General features: G+C 42.1%; 1 protein-coding gene across 4 annotated transcripts in view; it reads left to right on the top strand.

Annotated features, from left to right (window-relative positions):
• setd3 (SET domain containing 3, actin histidine methyltransferase) overlaps positions 1–16989 on the top strand; it is a 63946-nt gene that overhangs the window by 30226 nt on the left and 16731 nt on the right. For all 4 annotated transcript variants that reach the window (XM_036954643.1, XM_021573909.2, XM_021573911.2 and 1 more), the window contains exon 6: positions 5082–5338. In XM_036954643.1, coding sequence (XP_036810538.1) covers positions 5082–5338 — 257 coding nt within the window. The remainder of the gene's footprint in view (positions 1–5081; positions 5339–16989) is intronic.

The following is a 16989-nucleotide window of genomic DNA, read 5'->3' as shown; positions in this document are numbered from 1 at the left end:
GAATTTGAGAGGCTGTCTGCTGCTCTCTCCCTTGTCTCACTTTGTCTCAAAGTGATCTTGAATCAGAAAAGGTTGGTGACCACTGTTCTAGAGTTTTCCCTGTTAACACTGTCAACGTTTCCCTTTACTGTGGCAATTGTGATTAAAATCAACACAATATTAGCCACTTTCAATACAACATACCGAAACAAAACAAACTATGCAAGAGATTTTGTTGTATGCAGAACGGATCGGAGTAGGATTCTATTGCATTGACATGTACGACTCAGCCCGTACTCTACACAGACCAGTGCTGCATAACCAATCAGAGCTGCAGTTGGCCAATATGCAAATGGTCTATTGCCATATATGAACCTGTGCCATTTACTTTGAACTGGACCGTGTTTACAGCATGAGCGGGCGTGAGTAGATACGCTTGTTTTGAATCTAAGCGAGAGCTGCATGTAGCCACGTGTACATTTTGTTCTTATCCTTTGCTAGTTAGTGAGTTGTTAGCCCAGTTATAGATGATTTGTAGTCGGCAATAGGGGAGAGATTGCTTCCTTCAAGAGCGCATAGCTTGTACATTTCTAGACATCTTTGAAAAGCGAGTCGGATAAAGAGCTTTTTTTGTCTTAAATGGGCAGTGTTGTGTTTTGAGACGGGCTTGTAGACAATAGGTATTGGAATAATAATGCATTTTTATTTTGTGTCATGACGTTGGCCTGTGGGTAAGGTTTACGACCCTCCTATAAATACCTTTCTCCCTTCCCTCTCTCTCTGACTCTACTGAAGGACTCTTGAATAGCCTTTGTTGAACATAGAGAAGAATCGGGGAACATCAAACAAGTGGGGGGAAAGGAACCATATTTCGGCAAATAGAACCAGTTGAAAATATGCGTTGGTACGGTTGTCATCTGAGACATTATGACTGATGACAGGATGACCTAAACTGTATCTGGGAAAGTCTACACATTCTAGTTATCAGATTCACATGGAAATGTTGTGCAATTTAAATGTTTAAATATGAAACTATTTGTGAAAAGATTAAATGTAATTTTAGCTTCCAAATGAGAGATTTGGATTTTCATAAAGTTAGAGCTCTGCGCAGTCAGTGGCCCGCCCCTGTGAAGAGACATGGGTTATAAACTATGAAACACACCCTTCTCTCCCTCCACTATATAAAGCTTTGACGAAAATGTAACTATCTGTTCTGAGGACGATACTACGACAGTCCATACGTTGAAAAGGACTAATATATCAATTACAGAACTAAGCCAACCTCAGCGTGAGCTTTGGTTGTGAATGGTATAAACTTTGAACTCTTATTCACTAAAGAAGGGAGACATCCTAGCCGTTGAGTTAGCAACAGCAGCTGTAAACGTGGGCTAGGAAAAAACGGATGACCTGTCCCGTCTACCACACAACGACGATACTACAACGTATCCAATTTACCACCAGTCACATTCTTCCGAGGACAGGAAGATCTCTGTTGGCCAACACGGCCAGCATCTACGGCCAACCTACCAAAGCGCAGCTCATAGTAAATATTTATTGCATTTTCCTTTTCCAAATGGGCGGTCATTTAGAATGCATAAGATGCTGTATTTACGATAGCACAGCTTCTCCCTTTGTTCCTCAGTCTTCCTGCTCTTTCACTCAAACCCAACCCCCTTTCCTTTGTGTAACCAGCCATGTCGGCTCCGTCCACCAGGGACGTTTTCTGTATGACATAATTTGCATTCTGTGTATATGTAATTCTGTGTGATAGGTATTTACTAAATAAATAATTAAACCCAATTTTGTATTGCTGATTCAACTTGTTAGCCAGGGTTCGTGAAGATATCCAAGCATTTACAACTTTCAGATGAGACTGAAATAAGGTGAAGATTAATATTGACTGCTATTGATGTAAAATATTACTAGGTCTTTAAGAGTTTATTCAGAAGATAACAGCTCTATTAACACTCTTTCGTAGTGCCCCCGACTTTCTAGTTAATTACATTTACATGATTAGCTCAATCAGGTAATATTAATTAGAGAAAGGATTTTATAGAATAGCATGTCATATCACTGAATCCGGCAAAGCCAAAGACACAACATTTGTAAACTGGTTTCTTGCATCAAACAACACAACATTTTCAGTCACCTTTTCTGAATGACCAGTGGATAAACAGGTTAATGTCAAGCCCTACATGTTTTTTCCCCCTAAGGTTTCATGGAATGTAGGCCTAGATTGAACACCACACAATGGCTGTTAGAGTAGGCTGAGTGATAGAACGGCTATTTCCATGTTAATATTTGTTGGGATGCATTTTCAAACATTTGTAAAAAAAAAATGATGATCAAATAGCCACAGTATCCTACTTGGCCACTGTTAAAACAGGTACAGCCTCAGTGTTCACAGTAAAATGAGTGCTGGAAGTTGCACAGATTTTTCAGAAAGTTCAAGTTTGCACTCAGCAGACCTGAAATTGCTCAATGCTGGGAAACACAAACTAATGTAATGTTATCTTACTGTCTGCTAGTTTGTCTTTTCTTAGCAAGTTGTGGCTAAAATAAATCTTGTTAGCCTCTAATCACTGGCTAGCTAGCTTGCTAGTAGCTTGCTAAATGTACTAAGTCAGAGCAAACGTTTGCCTGAGGAGTCAAACTGAATTCTTCCGCTGCTCTATCGTTCGCCACATACCTCAGTCAGACCGCCACCATTGAAGTTGTTTGTGGTGACATTTAAAACGAGGGGTGTTGTACAAAACAGTCATCAGCGATTGGATCATCTCTGTTTCTGCAACGGTGTCTTCTAAATCATAGGAATAGACGAAGCATCAATATGTTAGCTAGCTACATTAGGTAAGAAAACGTGTAATGTAAAATCTAATTAGGGTCACCTGGAAACACTAACATTTGGTTCCTACCCTGTCAAGTTTCTCCCTGACTTACTAATTCGCTGTCATGTTAAACAATATTCCAACTATAGAATTAGAATAATCATTTTATTTCCATGACTCCAACAGTTCACCAATTAATTAGGCCTAGATTTTTGGCCCATATCTTGCAGCCCTGCATGGCACAGTGTGGAAATAACACAAGTGCAGGAAATGCAGATAATTATTTTTGGAACCACCCTAAGGTCATGAATTGCTCATAAAGCATATTTCGAACTTTTATTTAAAAAAAAAAAATACTGTGTTTTTGCCAATAATGTGTAAGTTCAGTTACATACAGACAAACTGGACATATCAGTCAATTTGTTGGTGGAAGACCTATTGCACGTGGAGTAAATAAAGATCCTACCATTAAAAAAACATAATAATGGCTCCGGAGAATATGGCTGCCGTTTTTACAGTCTCATAACCAATTGTGCGTGTTCCCCCTCCTCGCATTAATTGAAACTTATTTTGTACATAATGTTGTCTCTTATGACTGAAAATACCTTCTGGATATCAGGACAGCGATTACTCACTTCGTACTGGACACATTTCTTTAATGAATCAGACACAAAGGATTTACTTCAGACACCCGACATGGCCCACATCCCCATCATTGGCAGGAGACAGATATATTGGGGACGTAGGTCTGGGTGCCTTGTAAGGATCCGGCAGCGAGTGGGTAATCTGCCTCTACCATCAGTCCTATTAGCCAACTCGCAATCATTGGATAACTAAATACATGAGCTACGATCACAAATATCCTACCAACTGGACAGTAACTGTAATACTATTCATTGACTACAGCTCAGTGTTCAAATCCATAGTTCCCTCAAAGCTCATCACTAAGCTAAGGACTCTGGGACTTAATACCTCCCTCTGCAACTGGATCCTGGACTTCCTGACAGGCCACCCCCAGGTGGTAAGGGTTGGTAACAACACATCTGCCACGCTGATCCTCAACACGGGGGCTCCTCGGGGGTGTGTGCTTAGTCCCCTCTTGTGCTCCCTGTTCACTCATGACTGCATGGCCAGACACGACTCCCAAACACCATCATTAAGTTTGCCTGACGACAACAGTGGTCGGCCTGATCACCGACAACGATGAGAGCCTATAGTGAGGAGGTCAGGGACCTGGCCTTGTGGTGCCAGGATAACAACCTTTCCCTCAACGTGATCAAGACAAAGGATATGATTGTGGACTACAGGAAATGGAGGACCGAGCATGCCCCCATTCTCATCGACAGGGCTGTCGTGGAGCAGTTTGAGAGCTTCAAGTTCCTTGGTTTCCACATCATCAACAAACTATATCATGGTCCAAACATACCTAGACAGTCGTTAAGAGGGTGCGACACAGGCCCCCCCCCCCCCCCCCCCCCCCCCCCGGAGACTGAAAAGATTTGGCATGGGTCCTCAGATCCTTAAAGTTCTACAGCTGCACCATCGGCAGCATCCTGACCGGTTGAATTACTGCCTGGTATGGCAACTGCTCTGCCTCCGACCGCAAGGCACTAGAGAGGGTGGTGCGTACGGCCCAGTACCTCACTGGGGCAAAGGTTCCTGCCATCCAGGTCCTCTATAGGTGGTGTCAGAGGAAGGCCTAGTCATAGACTGTTCTCTCTGCTACCGCACTTCAAGCGGTGCTGGAGCGCCATGTCTAGGTCCAAAATGCTTCTTAACAGTTTCCACCTTCTAAGCCATAAGACTCCTGAACAGCTAATCAAATGGCTACTATTTGCATTGTTCCCCCTCTGTTAAGCTGTTGCTACTCTGTTTATTTTCTATGCGTGGTCACTTTAACTCTACCTACATGTACATATTACCTCGCATAACCTGTGCCCCAGCACATTGTACCGGTACCCCCTGTATATAGCCTTGCTACTGTTATTTTACTGCCGCTCCTTTAATTATTTGTTATTTACATTTTTACTAATCTATTTTTATTTTTTTACTTACTTTTCTAAACTGCATTGTTGGTTAAGGGCTTGTAAGTAAGCATTTCACTGTAAGGTCTACTACACCTTTTGTATTCGGCGCATGTGACAAATAACATTTTAATTTGACAACAAGGCTTTTGAGCTCTGACATTTGAAACCCCTTGTGCTTTGTCCTCCCCTAGGGTCCACACACACACACACACTGTTCTCTATGTAAATTCTCTTCTCTCCCTCCCAGGTCCCCTGTACAGCCAGGACCGTATTCTCCAGGCCATGGGTAATGTGACTCTGGCCCTCCACCTGCTGTGTGAGCGGGCTGACCCCTCCTCCCCCTGGCTGCCCTACATCAAGACCCTCCCCGGGGACTACGACACCCCTCTCTACTACGAGGAGGAGGAAGTACGCCACCTGCTGTCCACTCAGGCCATCCAGGACGTCCTCAGCCAGTACAAGAACACCGCTCGGCAGTACGCATACTTCTACAAGGTCATCCAGGTGAATGACAGATGGGTATTCACGCTCGCTTGCTCACTTGTTCTCTCTCACACTCACTCACTTGCTCCTTCTCATACTCAGTCGCTTGCTTTTCACACACCAGGGCTTCCGTTAGCCGGTAAGCTTTTGGTCCGATCCCAAAATATTTGCCTGGGAGATGCAGGAAAATCCCATTGCAAAATAATGCTTTTAGCCTTGATTGAAATACCAATTGATGGAAATATATTTACATTTGACAGCGCAAGAGTTGCTGCTACAACTTTTCAAACAGCTCATTCGTTGCTGCTGGAGTGAAACCTGCTTTTAATAAGCTCAACCATTGCTTAACAGTTGTAAATGCAATTGTGTGTTAAAAACAGTTTTGATGGCCATGATTTTAAAAAGAGCAAAACATTTTTTCTTTCTCAGGTGGTAATTGAAGCGTGCTTCCCTTTTACCATTCAAATGCATTAGGCAACGGAAGGCGGGCTTCAGCGCGTTACACATGTTGAATGGCATGAGTAATCAAGTACTCGGACTGTTAGAACTCGATTTAACCAGAGATTATTTTACATAAAAATAAAAAAAAACTGGATAGCTATTTGGTCAAAATGTTGTCTTGAAGACGACGTTAATTTGCTCTGGCTCTAGTGTTCCATTTGTACATGTGCATTTGCGGAACACAACAAAAAATAAACCAAGCCAAGCATCACACAGTTCTGCCTCCTAAATCCCTTTCCCCTTCATCCCTCACTCGCTCAATTGCTTTCCGACTGCTTGCTCTACACATGCGTGCTGTGTGCCTATAGAAATAATTGTCGATATAAACTTATTGAACTGATGGGATACGCAAGCGACATTCCATGTGAAATGATAGTTTTATCACAAATTCGAAATGGACTAGGGGAATATGTGTTCCAACAATGAGCTGCAGTTTTGGAATATTTGTGTAATTTTCTGTTTAGGCTACTTTGTGGTTGTCACTAGTTACGGGACCCACAAAGTCAAAATTGGCTCTTTTTAAAAATTAATAAACAAAAATGTGCTTTTTGGTTGTAATTTAAGGTCAGCCATAAGTTTAACAGTGTGGTTAAAATCAGATTTTTAGATGCAAAATTGTAGAAGCAGGGTTTATTACTTTGTGGCTGTGGCAACTTACCTCAGTGACGACCCTACTTTTGTGAAATTGCTTGTGGCATTTAGAATTGGTTAGCCTAGGCTATTACCACACTGAGAATATGCACAAATATTAGTTTGATAAAGAAGGAGCGTATTTTCGTCGGTCATTAAAACCCGTCTCCTGGTCTGACAAACACCACTGTAGCTCAGCCACCTTCGACTGCAGATGCGCAAGGCTGACATAGGCGGATGTGGTGGATTGAGACGCAGCCCATGCATGAAAACAGATATCTCTAGCTTAAACTGACACATTTTGGTGTGTCAATAGACTTCCGGATCAAACGGATGCTGTGGCCATAATTCATCCCCATGCAGTGTTCAATGTAGAATTGTTAATCCGTATAGAACATTACAAGAAACTGGTCTGAAAGTAAATCGAACACCTGTCTATTGAAAAGACAGAGTTTGGTTGTAACCCTGAAAATGTCTTTCAACTTCTCGAATTGAGCCCCATTTCAAGTGATTGTTCTTTGAGAATAATTGTTCCAGATGTGAGATGCTTATCACTTCAGTGTTGTATTTTATTCTGTTATTACATGTTTTTTACTCTAAAATACAGTGCATTCAGAAGGTATTCAGACCCCTTGACTTTTTCCACATTTTGTTACGTTACAGCCTTTATTCTAAAATTGAATAAATCATTTTTTCCCTCATCAATCTACTCACAATACTCCATAAGTATTCAGACCCTTTTCTTTGAGACTCGAAATGTGCATCCTGTTTCCATTGATCATCCTTGAGCTGTTTCTACAACTTGATTGGATTCCACCTGTGGTAAAATTCAAAAGACTGGACATGATTTCAAAAGGTACACGCTTGTCTATATAAGGTCCCACAGTTGACCGTGCATGTCGGAGCGAAAACCAAGCCATGAGGTCAAAGGAATTGTCCTTCGAGCTACGAGTCAAGATTGTGTCGAGGCACGGATCTGGACAAGGGTACCTAAACATTTCTGCAGCTTTGAAGGTCCCCAAGAACACATTCTTAAAGTGAATAAGTTATGAACCACCATTACTCTTCTGAGAGCTGGCCGCCCGGCCAAACTGAGTAGTCATGGGAGAAGGGCCTTGGTCAGGGAGGTTCTTCTGTGGAGATGGGAGAATCTTCCAGAAGGACAACCATCTCTGCAGAGCTCCACCAATCAGGCCTTTATGGTAGTGGCCAGACGGAAGCCACTCCTCAATAAAAGACACATGATAGCCTGCTTGGAGTTTGAGAAACAAGATTCTCTGGTCTGATGAAACCAAGATTTTAAATCTTTGGCCTGAATACCAAGCGTCACGTCTGGAGGAAACCTGGCACCATCCCTACGGTGAAGCGTGGTGGTAGCATCATGCTGTGGGGATGTATTTTGCGGCAGGGACTGGAGCAAAGTATGAAGAGATCCTTGATGAAAATCTGCTCCAGAGAGTTCAGGACCTCCAGACTGGGGCGAAGGCTCACCTTCCAACAGGTCAACGACCCTAAGCACACAGCCAAGACAACGCAGGAGTGGCTTTTGGACAAGTCTCTGAATGTCATTGAGTGGCTCAGCCAGAGCCTGGACTTGAACCGGATCTAACATCTCTGGAGAGACCTGAAAATAGCTGTGCAGCAACGTTCCCCATCCAACCTGACAGAGCTTGAGAGGATCTGCAGAGAAGAATGGGAGAAACTACCCGACTACAGGTGTGATAAGCTTGTAGCATCATACCCAAGAAGACTCGAGACTGTAATTGCTGCCAAAGGTGCTTCAACAAAGAACTTAGTAAAGGGTCAATGTGAAATTTCAGTTTTTTTTTTTTTTTTGTAATAAATTCACAAATTCTAACCTATTTTTGCTTTGTCATTTTGGGGTATTGTTTGTAGATTGAGGGTGGGGGACGATTTTAGAATAAGGCTGTAACGTAAATGTGGACAAAGTCATGGGGTCTAAATACTTTCCGAAGGCACTGTATATGAAGCCATTAGGATTGGTTATCTGGGATGGTTATGATAAATGATGCATTGTTGCACACTGTTGGCATACCGTATATACAGAACAAAAATATAAACGCAACATGTGAAGTGTTGGTCCCATGTTTCATGAGCTGAAAAAAAAAATCCCAGAAATGTTCCATATGCACAAAAAGCTTCTTTCTCAGCCCCGGACCTCCACATCCGACTTCTTTACCTGCGGGATCGTATGAGACCCGCCACCCGGACAGCTGATGAAACTGGGTTTGCACAACAAAAAATGGCTGCAAAAACTGCCAGAAACAGTCTTCGGGGAAGCTCATCTGCATGCTTATCCATCTCACCAGGTTCTTGACCTGACTGCAGTTCAGCCTGGTAACCGACTTCAGTCGGCAAAAGCTCACCTTCTATGGCCACTGGCACGCTGGAGAAGTGTGCTCTTCACGGATGAATCCTAGTGTCAACTGTATCCTAGTGTCAACCGGGCAGACTGCATGTATGGCGTTGTGTGGGCGAGTGGTTTGCTGATTTCAACGTTGTGAACAAGGTGCCCCGTGCTGGTGGGGTTAGGGTATGGGCAGGCATAAGCTACAGACAATGAACCCAATTATGTTATCTACGGCAATTTGAATGCACAGAGATACTGCGACGAGATCCTGAGGCCAATTGTCATTCCATTCATCTGCAGTTTCAGCATGATAATGCATGGCCCCATGTCGCAAGGATATGTACACAATTCCTGGAAGCTGAAAATATCCCAGTTCTTCCACGGCCTGCATACTCACTAGACATGTCACCCATGTTTGGGATGCTCTAAATCGACTGGTATGACAGCATGTTCCAGTTCCCGCCAATATCCAGCAACTTCGCAATAACCATTGAAGAGCCATTGTATTCCACTGGCCACAACCAACAGCCTGATCAACTCTATGCGAAGGAGATGCATCGCACTTTGTGATGTAAATGGTGGTCACACCAGATACTGACTGGGTTTCTGACCAACGCCCCCATTTTATTTTTTTAACAGATTCACATCTTTATTCCTAGTTGTGAAATCCATAGATTAGGGGCAAATTTATTCATTTCAATTGACTGATTTTCTTATGAACTATAACTATAACTGTAAAATCTTAGAAATTGTTGCATTTTGCATTTATTTTTTTGTTCAGTTAGAGACATGCGCACATTTTTTCCAGTCCCGCCCTTGTTTTATAAATATATATTTTTTTCCTTAAACTTTCTTTCATTGTCCAGTAGCCAAAAGGCCCAATCCTAGTCATATTATCAACCCATGACATTTGTAGCAACTTTAGATCTCCCTTCTTTAAAAAAAAAGAATGTAATCTGTCAGGTGAAACTGCTGGCATGTGCGGTGTGCTTTTGAGAACGGTATATTCCCACTAATTGCATTATGGAATGAACATTCAAGTGTAGGCTACTGCCTTGTGTGCATTGCTGTGCTTATGATGTGAAGAAATAATAGTTTACAAATGTTTATCTTATCGTTCTGGTCAGTTGCATCAGCCTCATTGCTTTTTAATGTACTGTAGCCTACTGGTTGTATGAATTTGAGGTCTATCGTGCCATCGGAATTGGCTATTTCTCACCCAGAATGAAAACTGACCATTTAGAATAGGTAAACTATGTATGTTAGATTGACATCGGCTAGAGAATTTTTGATGTTCATTACTCGTCTTGTTGCCTGAGGAAAAGTAAATGTGGCATCTTCAAAGTGCAAATCGGAATTCGGTAAGAACACCCTTATCATAAAAGCATTACATGCATAATTGCATTTGCGGTCAATTTTGATAATGGTGTTTTCTGCTAATGGAACATTTGAGCTTACTGCCATGTGTGAGCATTGCTGCGCTTATGTGAAGAAATAGCCCAATCGTTTTTCAACATTTTAAGCTAAAAGTTCTGATCTGTTGCATTAGCCTCATTGCGTAATTTATTTTTTATTGATGCTAGTTGTTGTATTCATTTGGGATCTATCGCATCCTCGATGCGTTGCATCCTCGAGTTACATGTTCTGTTAAGATGAGTAAAATGATTTGTCATTCTTCATTTCATTTCTCATTTCATTTCTCATAACTCATTAAATTAAAATGCTGCTGGTCAAATGTCCAGCAGAATCTGACACACACACACACACACACACACACACACACACACACACAGGCTTGCTAAAGAAAGTCCTATTCTAAGTAGTTTTTCTATAGACTCCTACAAGGTCATCCCAGGTGAGTGGGAGGGCTCTGTCCATGCGTTGTCATTTGGGATATTCTAGTAAAAGTTGTGTTTCATTGCACCTACAACAAAGCTTTGTTCATGATTGCAACATTGTGCAACACTCCCATGACCCTGAGATTGCAACAACTGTTGATCAGGAAGTAGGATGCGATACTGCCTGCCTGTACGGGCTTTGCACAACTTCTGCTGCTGACTTTGCAAAAATCTTGAAACGTATGTTGTGTGTAGACATTCTCTTCTGTGTGTGTGTTTGCCATGGGTAGACTGAGGAGTAAATTTGAAAAAGACACTTGGACTTTTCACATATTGTTTCTAAACACTCTTCTCGTCTTTCTATCTAAGAAACAGTTAGGGCTGTGGCGGGTCACAATTTTGTCAGCTGGTGATTATCAAGCAAATAACTGTCTCACGGTAATTGACAGTTAATTAACATAAACATATTTAGCATGTCCTGGCTTCCACACAGCCTACAAGTCACTGATGCAGAAGTTTGGAACCTCTACATTTTAAAAAGTCAACAAAAAAAAAATCAATGTACCTGTACCAGCCTGAATAAAATATAAAGGATTTTTTTCTCCAATCGATTTGGGGGAGTGCGCACTTACGGCTGTTCTGTGTTGAGCGGTTAACACAAATCGGTACTCCTATATGCTTAATTTAGACTTAATGTAACTTTAGGTGTTCTACAAACGTTGAGCTTTACGTTTAGATGTTTAATACATTGTAAGGCTGCATTTTGAGACTAATGATTTGAAAAAAGTCGCTTGAAAGGTATGAGCTCTGCTTTGTTTTTTGCGCAGGCTGTACACACTTCATCAGTCTCTCATTCACAATTTGACAAGCACTTGATAATGCCTAGAATTTTATATCATTTTATGTAGCCGTAATGCACCCTAAAAAAATCCATGCCTTTTGTGGCCGTTGTGCCCTTCTCCCTGAATGCTGAGCGCTCCGAATCATATCTCACTCACATGGCCATCACGTGATTGGGTCTTTCTCACAGGCTACAAGTGAAGACCGACACATCGGGGACACAACTGTGCGCGTCCTTATCCAATTCGGAGGTGCATCTTGACGATATTTGAAGAACTGTCCATCTTTAGTTTTCGTCAGCCAACGAGATGAGTAGGCCTTAGGAACAGCAAAAGCACTAGCCAATGTTAATCTACTGTTCCCCATAGTATAAAAGTCACCCTATTCTGTGCGAGAAATAAATATTCCAAACATAGTCTGGGACAGTTGTGGGATGCGATAGATCCCAAATTAATACAACCACTAGCATCAATAAAAAAAAAAATTACGCAATGAGGCTAATGCAACAGATCAGAACTTTTAGCTTAAAATGTTGAAAAACGATTAGGCCATTTCTTCACATAAGCGCAGCAATGCTCACACATGGCAGTAGGCTGGCTATAAGCTCAAATGTTCCATTAGCAGAAAACACCATTATCAAAATTGACCGCAAATGCAATAATGCATGTAATGTTTTTATGATAAGGGTGTATTTCTATGGTGAAAATGATCTTCCCCAAACTCACGCGCTGCTTATGTATACCAGTTAAGCTCTATACACCTTGTAAAGTGCATTCATGTGCTTAATTTTAAGAAGTTATTTGGCCACTTTAGTTAATATTGTCACCCATCAGACTATTCTTAAATTTAATCTTGTGTTTATGTATAAATAATACAGTGGGGAGAACAAGTATTTGATACACTGCCGATTTTTCAGGTTTTCCCTACTTACAAAGCATGTAGAGGTCTGTAATTTATATCATAGGTACACTTCAACTGTGAGAGACGGAATCTAAAACAAAAATCCAGAAAATCACATGATTTTTAAGTAATTAATTAACATTTTATTGCATGACATAAATATTTGATCACCTACCGACCAGTAAGAATTCTGGCTCTGACAGACCTGTTAGTTTTTCTTTAAGAAGCCCTCCTGTTCTCCACTCATTACCTGTATTAACTGCACCTGTTTGAACTCGTTACCTGTATAAAAGACACCTGTCCACACACTCAATCAAACGGACTCCAACCTCTCCACAATGTCCAAGACCAGAGAGCTGTGTAAGGACATCAGGGATAAAATTATAGACCTGCACAAGGCTGGGATGGGCTACAGGACAATAGACAACCAGCTTGGTGAGAAGGCAACAACAGTTGCCGCAAATATTAGAAAATGGAAGAAGTTCAAGATGACGGTCAATCACCCTCGGTCTGGGGCTCCATGCAAGATCTCACCTCGTGGGGCATCAATGATCATGAGGAAGGTGAGGGATCAGCCCAGAACTACACGACAGGACCTGGTCAATGACCTGAAGAGAGCTGGGACCACAGTCTCAAAGAAAACCATTAGTAACACACTATGCCGTCATGGATTAAAATCTTGCAGCGCACGCAAGGTCCCCCTGCTCAAGCCAGCGCATGTCCAGGCCCGTCTGAAGTTTGCCAATGACCATCTGGATGATCCAGAGGAGGAATGGGAGAAGGTCATGTGGTCTGATGAGACAAAAATATAGCTTTTTGGTCTAAACTCCACTCGCCGTGTTTGGAGAAATAGAAGGATGAGTACAACCCCAAGAACACCATCCCAACCGTGAAGCATGGAGGTGGAAACATCATTCTTTGGGGATGCTTTTCTGCAAAGGGGACAGGACGACTGCACCGTATTGAGAGGAGGATGGATGGGGTCATGTATCGCGAGATCTTGGCCAACAACCTCCTTCCCTCAGTAAGAGCATTGAAGATGGGTTGTGGCTTGGTCTTCCAGCATGACAACGACCCAAAACACAAAGCCAGGGCAACTAAGGAGTGGCTCCGTAAGAAGCATCTCAAGGTCCTGGAGTAGCCTAGGCAGTCTCCAGACCTGAACCCAATAGAAAATATTTGGAGGGAGCTGAAAGTCTGTATTGCCCAGCGACAGCCCCGAAACCTGAAGGTCTGTATGGAGGAGTGGGCCAAAATCCCTGCTGCAGTTTGTGCAAACCTGGTCAAGAACTACAGGAAATGTATGATCTCTGTAATTGCAGACAAAGGTTTCTGTACCAAATATGAAGTTCTGCTTTTCTGATGTATCAAATACTTATGTCATGCAATAACATTCAAATTGATTACTTAAAAATCATACAATGTGATTTTCTGGATTTTTGTTTTAGATTCCGTCTTTCACAGTTGAAGTGTACCTATAATGATACAAATTACAGACCTCTATTTGCTTTGTAAGTAGGAAAACCTGCAAAATCGGCATCAAATACTTGCTCTCCCCACTGTATGTGGACCATTATCACGCACCTGTATCGAAACAGGGGCAGTGGGGAAAAATACATGTCATCTTTGCACTTTAAATAGTAAATGAGGACAATTTTTTCACGTGGTTCATTTTCATGCCATACAGGTCGGCTATACTCCTGTTGTAAATATAAGCGATGTGTTTAATATTAGGACAGTTGAGAAATAAATATAGTAGGCCTAGTTTATTTTGTATTTAACCTTTTATTTAACTAGGAAAGTCAGTTGAGAACAAGTGACGGCCAAACCCTGACGATGCTGGGCCAATTATACGGCGCCCTATGGGACTCCCAATCACGGCCGGATGTGAAGCAGCCTGGAACAAGTGACTGTATTAACACCTCTTGCACTGAGATTCAGTATCTTAGACTGCTGCGCCACTCGGGAGCCCTGTAAGGTGCATGTTTTAGCCCCCCCCCCCCCCCCCCCCCCCCCAAAAAAAAAACAAAAAAAACAAGAAAATATGGATGTTAAAATTGCCTGTCCCAGTCACCCCCTATTTCTACAGGAAAGTAGAACACGCAAATACAACGCAATACACTTTTTCTTCATAATGGACACTGGGGGACGACAGCTGTGAGTAGCGAAACAAATTCTGTGAACTATTTTCAAAAAGCCATGAAATGTGATTTACTGAAGCTGTTTTGAAGCTGAAATTCTTCCAATTTCCTACTTAAACTTTTCAAGTAAAGCCTTAACTCCATATAGACCTTAAGGATAATTATAAACATGGTTTAATTTTCAGATGACTACCTTTAATTTGGGCATGCTCAGGTTAACTTTCCCACAGAATTATTTCTAACAATTCTGACTCTTTCTGTGATATATTTTTGTGCCAGACGGTGTTCATGTGAACTTTGGAACCTTCAATTCAGATCCCAGTTCTTAGTGTCGTCAAACTCGCAGATCCAAAGCCTTGATTGATCTCCTAAAGAAAGAGCTATTGCTACAGCTGTATAAAGTTCACCTTGAAGCCAGGTACAGAGTAAATCTCTGTGCTGGGTTTGTTTTGGCTCTTGTTAAAAGTCAGTCAGGTCTCTCTCTGTCTGCCCCTATCTCTCTCTTCTTTCCCGTCCTTACATCTCTCTGTCCTTCCATCTCTCGGTCTTTGCACGTCCACCTGTCTGTCAGTGGGTGCCCGGCGAGAGGGATTGGGTTTGAAGAGGCTCCCAGCTGTAGGGAAATGAGGAGAGCAGCTTCAGAATCGACTCTTGCACCCAATTTCAGAGGACCTGATAAGCTGCTAATGACACAGAGAGAGAGGGGCAGGCATGGGCGGTTCCTGTCCTGTATGACCATCGCATTACCAACAGGAGGAGCTGTTTCTTCTCCTAAAGCTCTTAGTCTGAACTGAAAACAGCTCCTGTGTGATTGGTGGATGCACTACTATTGCACTTCACTATATTGTGTACATCTTTTGGTGAAAGTAGTGACTATAGAGAATACGGTGCCATTTGGGATACAGACTGTCTTTGTGGGTGAGTACCGTAACATGTGATATTTACCACAATATATACAACACATTTTTATGATCTTTATTCACATTTTGGGGGGAGAGTCGGTGTCATTCACAACGTTCTCAAGCAACCTATGACTGAAATGTCCACATGAGTGGCATGATAAAATACAGGCTTCCTACTGTAGATATAAAATTCATAATGGTTGAATGGTCGACTACTTAGGGGTTAATACCGGTACCGCTCCTCTCTAGCCGTTAGGTTTGAAAGGTTTATCTGTAGACAGCTGTAGGTAGCTTCAGAGAAGAAGACGGAGAGACGACGTGATTACAGTTTTATTATGAAATCGAAGAAACGCAAGGCAGATATTGTGATGCAAATCTCTCTCCCAGTATGCTAATTTAAAGTTATTAACTGACATGATGAGGTATTCATTCCAGCTCTCCCTTTTGATCAAACCAATGATGACTAGGGCTGCGTCTCAAACGCATTAGAGCCATAGGGCGCTGGTCAATAGTAGTGCACTGTGTAGGGTGACATTTGGGCTCGTGGACCAGACGACTCTCTTTAGGTTCTGTCGTCCCCTTTCTTAGCAAAGGGACTGGAGGAGCAATAAAAAAATTAAATTTCTCTAAATTATTTTCACTTTCTTTAGTTCGAGCGCTTTTGTTTCTGTCATTTAAATAACTCAATTAGAGAAGAGGAAAAAACATTCGCATTTCACATTACTGTCGAGATGAGACCTCAATATGAAATATTCATCATGGCAATAGTTGGCGTTTGTCATTGTCTCTTGGCTCATCTGGACTGGTGTGTTGACATGTTTTTGATGAAATGTTTCTTAGTTCTCAGTTGAAGGTGGGTGGCTCAAATCAAAAGTAGAATTGTATTTGTCACATGCGCCGAATACAGCAGGTGGAGACCTTTTTTTGTGAAATGCTTACTTTACGAGCCCTTAACCAACAATGCAGCATTAAGAAAAAGAAGAGTTAAGATCATATTTACTGAATAAACTAAAAGTAAAAAAAGATGTCACACAATAAAATAACAAGGACGAGGCTATATATACAGAGGGTACCTGTAGCGAGTCAATGTGCGGGGGTACATGTTGAGGTAATATGTACATGTAGGTAGGGGTAAAGTCATTATGCATAGATGATAAACAGCGAGTAGCAGCAGCATAAAGCAGACGGGGGGGGGGGGGTTTATGCAAATAGTCTGGGTGGCCATTTGATTAACTGTTCAGCAGTCTTATGGCTTGGGGGTACAAGGTGTTAAGGAGCCTTTTGGAGCTAGACATGGCTCTCCGGCACCGCTTGCCATGTGGTAGCAGAGAGAACGGTCTGACTAGGGCCATATGCACGACCCTCTGTAGCACCTTGCGGTCGGATGCCGAGTAGTTGCCATACCAGGCAACTGCTCGATGGAGCAGCTGTAGAACTTTTTGAGGACCTGACGACCCATGCCTAATCTTTTCAGTCTGCCGAGGGGGAATAGGTGTTGTCGTGCCCTCTTCACGACTGTCTTGGTGTGTTTGGACCATGTTAGTTTGTT

This window comes from Oncorhynchus mykiss, chromosome 19 (assembly GCF_013265735.2).
Source record: "Oncorhynchus mykiss isolate Arlee chromosome 19, USDA_OmykA_1.1, whole genome shotgun sequence".
Taxonomy (NCBI): domain Eukaryota; kingdom Metazoa; phylum Chordata; class Actinopteri; order Salmoniformes; family Salmonidae; genus Oncorhynchus; species Oncorhynchus mykiss.
The sequence above is the reverse complement of the archived record's forward strand: the minus strand, read 5'-3'. Positions and strand labels throughout refer to the sequence as shown.